At 33.8% G+C, this 4,777-nt stretch overlaps 1 protein-coding gene across 2 annotated transcripts; it reads right to left on the reverse strand.

Annotated features, from left to right (window-relative positions):
* Positions 1–1,896: 1,896 nt before the first annotated feature.
* On the reverse strand, positions 1,897–4,367 carry LOC110034110 (pseudo histidine-containing phosphotransfer protein 5). Of its 2 annotated transcripts, none has more exons than XM_020738375.1 (6): positions 4,260–4,367; positions 3,067–3,197; positions 2,896–2,964; positions 2,729–2,800; positions 2,551–2,623; positions 1,897–2,132 (listed from the first exon to the last, which is right to left on the reverse strand). In XM_020738375.1, exons 1-6 carry the CDS (start codon positions 4,317–4,319, stop codon positions 2,082–2,084), a joined length of 456 nt encoding a protein of 151 aa, XP_020594034.1. In that variant the 5' UTR covers positions 4,320–4,367; the 3' UTR covers positions 1,897–2,081. The 2 variants fall into 2 exon arrangements, with proteins under 2 accessions (XP_020594034.1, XP_020594033.1); XM_020738374.1 differs by having other exon boundaries at positions 2,551–2,638.
* Between the last annotated feature and the right edge of the window lie 410 nt (positions 4,368–4,777).

A 4,777-nucleotide genomic window follows, 5' to 3' on the forward strand; every position in this document is an offset into this window, starting at 1 on the left:
TGCACTCTTTTACTCCTTGGAAATGACATGTTTACACTTGGCATAAATATATATCTCCCTCTATCTCAATTTTCCTTTGGAGATATTTTCATAACTTTCTCCCTCTTGATGATATTCTTAAACTGAAAGGGTTGAAACTTGCTTCTTTTTGTTATAACTGTAAACAAAATGTTGAATCTGCAAACCATTTGTTTTTTTTATTTCCCCTTTGCTAAAGAGGTTTGACAACGTATTGGATGCTACTTTGGTATCAATTGGCCCTTACATTTGACATTCAAAACTGTCATTGGGATTTGTAAGGACTTTGATCCTTTTTTTAACAAGCTCTTTTTATCTCCTATTATCGTGCTATGGTTCAACTGGATGGCTAGAAATAGTCAGAAGTATGAAACTCCTTGCCACACTCCTTCTACCATCTCTATTTTAGCTGTGGCTCATTTTCACAAGACTTGGAAGTTGTTTAATGGTAAGGCTTCCTCTCCTACTATGGGTAAGGGTAGGAAACTCATTTTGATTAAATGGAAACCAACCCCCCATGGCAAGATTAAAGTTAATATTGATGGTAGCTACTAGTCTACTTATAATGGAATGGGGGGTCTGATTCGAGATGAATATGGTAAATGTATAGCTTATTTTGCCTCCCCTTGTATTGTCACTTCATCTCTGGAGGCAGAGACTTGTGCAGTGCTTGCTGCACTACAGACTGCTGCTTCTCTGAATTTAAATGATATTGTTCTGAAAACTGATTCTGAAACACTATTTTATATGCTCACGGCCAAGCTCAAACCATCTTGATATCTTATTTCTTTGTTGAGAAGGATTTGGCATTATATTGAGATGCATAACCTTAATTTTCAATACTCTTTCATCTATAGAGAGGGAAATTCCTTTGCAAATTGGCTGGCTAAATTGAGAGTGCACAGTGCTATTGTTGGGGATAATCCTACCCCTTCATTGCACACTTTCATACAAATTGAAGTATTGGAAGCCCCTTATGTTAGATTTTAATTATGCTTGCCTTCTTATACAAAGTGTCATATCTTGATTTTTTCTGGACTGGGTATTTTTCTATTCCTTTTGGAAGGATGATGGATGGTTGTTTTGGTCCAGGTTGTGTTTGTTGGACACTGGTTTGAATCTGGTTTTGATTGCCTGAGATTTCTTTCTTTCTTCTTTTTGGTCAGGATATTAGTCGTGCTGCAGACACTTATATATTTACTTTTCTTATTTGTTACTGCTTCGGGATTTCTGTTTCATTATTTGGACCTTACGGCTTGGATTTGCTCTCTGTCATATGGAAGGATGCTGGAAGGTTACTTTGGCCAAGTTTGTGTTTCCTGGACACTTTTTTGTATTTGGCTATGCTTGGTGTGCTTGGTTGGGTTCTCTATTTTTGTAATGCTACTAATGAAGCTTCTGACACTGTCACTTGGATTTACTTGATGCCAATGTTGGTTTCAAGAATTTGGACACACTCTCCAATTTTCTTAAACTGTTTTTTAGGGGGTTTGGGAGATTACACTTTGCTAGCTCGAGATGCTTATGCTGACTTACACTCATTTCTTTCTATTCTCATGCTGCCTCCACTGGTTTCAAGCGTTTAGCATGTTGCAATCTAATTATGTCTTGGCCGAGAGATATTTAGCTGTTTGCAGGTTTGGACAACTTTTGGTGTGGTTCTCACTAGACATAGCAGCCTCTACTTCGGTTTTGCTCTTCTCAACTGTTGTGACATGGGTTTTGGTGTAAATTTAATTTTTGGGTATACTTTTTCTTTTAGTATACATTTTGTAGGTTTACATGTATTTTCTTTTTATTTTGCGTGGAGTTGTATTGTGGATAGTGGAACCTCATATATATATAAAGAGAAAGAGTGAAATAGATGGATGGTGATGCAACCATAAAATTTCAGTGAATTACTAGCATTAGGAACTTCTGATAATTAATAATAATAGTGGAGATCACAGATCAGTGACCGGCTACACATATATTAGCTTCCCTGCTCTGTTACAAAGTCTAGATGCATAATACTGCAATTATTTTTTGCCATTGAAGATTGAGCAAGAGAGAAATCGGACTTCTCAAATGATAGGTCGGGTAGCGTCTTCAGCCGTTCCAATTTGTCTCAGGAGCTGTGAAACAAAGCTCATTTTAGAAAAATTCAAGCAGAGTTTATTGACAAAAGCTAAATAAAATAATACAAGTTATTACTACTCAACTTATACAAACATTTTGAATTTGACGGACCCATCAACGCAAGTTTTGTTTAATTTTCTTGGCAGTAGGCTGCTTTCCCAGCACAAATCATATTAGCCTTATGAGTATCTTTTTTATGTTCTTTTTGCTCTAAATGATTAAATTAGGCTTTGTCCATTTAGCAAACATTTTGACACAGCAGCCAACAAGTCATAATAAAGAAAATCTAATCATTGCTTTATGTTAGCCCCTATAATAAACGAAAAGCATCACTTTTGAAAGAGGCTGTCTACAAGTCTACAAAATCAAATAAAATGGAAAGAGAAGTTAAATATGGTTGTTGAGGGTCAAAACCTGAAAATAATCGTCCATCTTCTGTTTGAGGATAGCATGTTCCCTCTTCATTTTCTGGAATGTCTTAAGGCACCTACATGCCATAGCTCTGTTATGTATATTTAAAACTTGTATTGGAGAACGCTAAGGCAGCATAACACTCATGAACAATTTTAGAATGATTTTGATGATTACATACCCATCCAGGTTTTCTTTCTTGCAGTATTCCCTCAATAGTGTGCTTTCATTCTTCACCCTAAGAGCGCCGATGCTGACCAAATAAAATAAAATAAAATAGAAAATCTTTATCAGTTAGAATAGTTGATACCCACATGGAAGAATGTATGCTTATGCATATATAAATACCTTGAAATGCTTCCTCTAAACTGATGTATATGTGAATCCAGCTTCTGAAAATCTGGTGAATTTTTTTGCCTGCATCAGTATATTTATACAAGTATCACTAAGAATTACATGTATGGGTTGAGATACCAAATAAATAAGGCATTTCTTTGATTTTCTTTGATTCTTTCTTACAGAGCTTGCTCGATGTTGCTAAACAGCCTGGACGAGTCCTTGAAAAATAAAGTGACTACTTCCTCTACAAAATTGGGGCTAACATCATCCTGCAGATCTTCCAGCTGATAAAATTGCTCATCCAAGTATCCCTTCAATAACATAAATTTTCCATTATACAAAGTTACATATCTTCAAATTTGCTAGTCATTTGATCAATATTTGGGGTCCTAGGCATCAATATTCGTGCTGAATGCTGTTTTTTTCGTATTCATACTGGAAAACATTGTTGGTGAAACATTATTTATGATAAAAAATGAATAAAAAACAAGTATTAATCAGTTATTTCTTAATAAATATGATGAAGTAGAGCACTTGTTTTGCTTTCTAGTTGCTGACAAGCTAGAGCTTCAGTGGAGAAATAAAAAACAAAACTACAAATGATAACTCCTTAATGTTGTAGCAAGGCGTTGCCTTCAACCGAATACATTCTGATTCCTCATTTTGTTTCCTATCAATGTGCTACATGTTCAGACACGATAGCTCCTTAATCTGTTTTTTTCACTTTAAGAGAACCATTAATACAATTAAAGGTGCTCCATTGTAAAGTTCTTCTCATGTTAAAAAATCTGAACAATTAGAAGGAGAATTATCCTAAGTTAATTAAAAGTATATTACACTAAATAATCAACATAGCCACAAAAATTTAAAATTTCATTATGCTCATGGAAATATATATTATATTCAGAAGAGAAAAAAATTGATTTTTAATGGTAAATACAATGCTTGATGAATTTCAAAATGATAACAATAATTCTAATCAACTGGAGTTCAAATATATATTCACTAAAGACTCAGAGGCTAATTTCTAGGTTCTAAACATTAAAATGAAAGAAAAAGATAGGCAAGTTTCCTTGCAAAGTTATAAAAATCGTTAATACCAACCATCATTCAAATACAATATCAAATTAAATGTGTTGCTTTCAACTTCAAAGCGTGAAGGTCAAATACTCGTTGTTTAATAAGATAAATCCCAAGGCAAACCTAATAATAAGTTGGGATGTTGTACAGAATATTGCTCCTTTATTTACCTCGGAGAATTCTTTAATGTTAAGCAACCATAATTAACATACTTTGTTGCCATAACATAGGCCTCTGAGTTACATCTTGCAAATCTATTAGTGATTTATTTGAAGTGTGTAGAGAAGGCCGACCTGATCAAAAAGGCACTTTTTCATCTGGGCAGCCTGACGCCTTAAGTCAGAGCAATCCATGCTTGTTTAAATGGAAGAGAAATATTATGATGAGATGGATACAAGGGTTTCACTTGTCTGGGACCTATTTATAGACGATGGAAATGAATTATGCAAATGGTGGTCTATGATGCAATACTTTGTGTCTAATGAAAGGCAAAAAAAATATAACTAAAGATTGAGTTTGTTTTGCAATGAATGATGCAATATTTTTAAACATTTTATTGTAATGGAAAGTAAGAATTCATGAAGTAAATATCAAATAATGGAGGCGATGAACAAGATTATTGCTAAATGTGATACACAACATACTTATTTACAAAATTGTAAGTAATTGCATCAAATATATTAATAGTTGAAATAAAAAGTAAGAATAATAAATACATCATTTTAGTTTAATGGAGGCACATGGTTGCATATTGGGTTGATGGTTCATTAAAATTTAAGAAGCTTCAAAGGAAATTATTGAATGTGTACAA

This window comes from Phalaenopsis equestris, unplaced genomic scaffold (genome assembly GCF_001263595.1).
Source record: "Phalaenopsis equestris unplaced genomic scaffold, ASM126359v1 Scaffold001345, whole genome shotgun sequence".
NCBI classification, from domain to species: domain Eukaryota; kingdom Viridiplantae; phylum Streptophyta; class Magnoliopsida; order Asparagales; family Orchidaceae; genus Phalaenopsis; species Phalaenopsis equestris.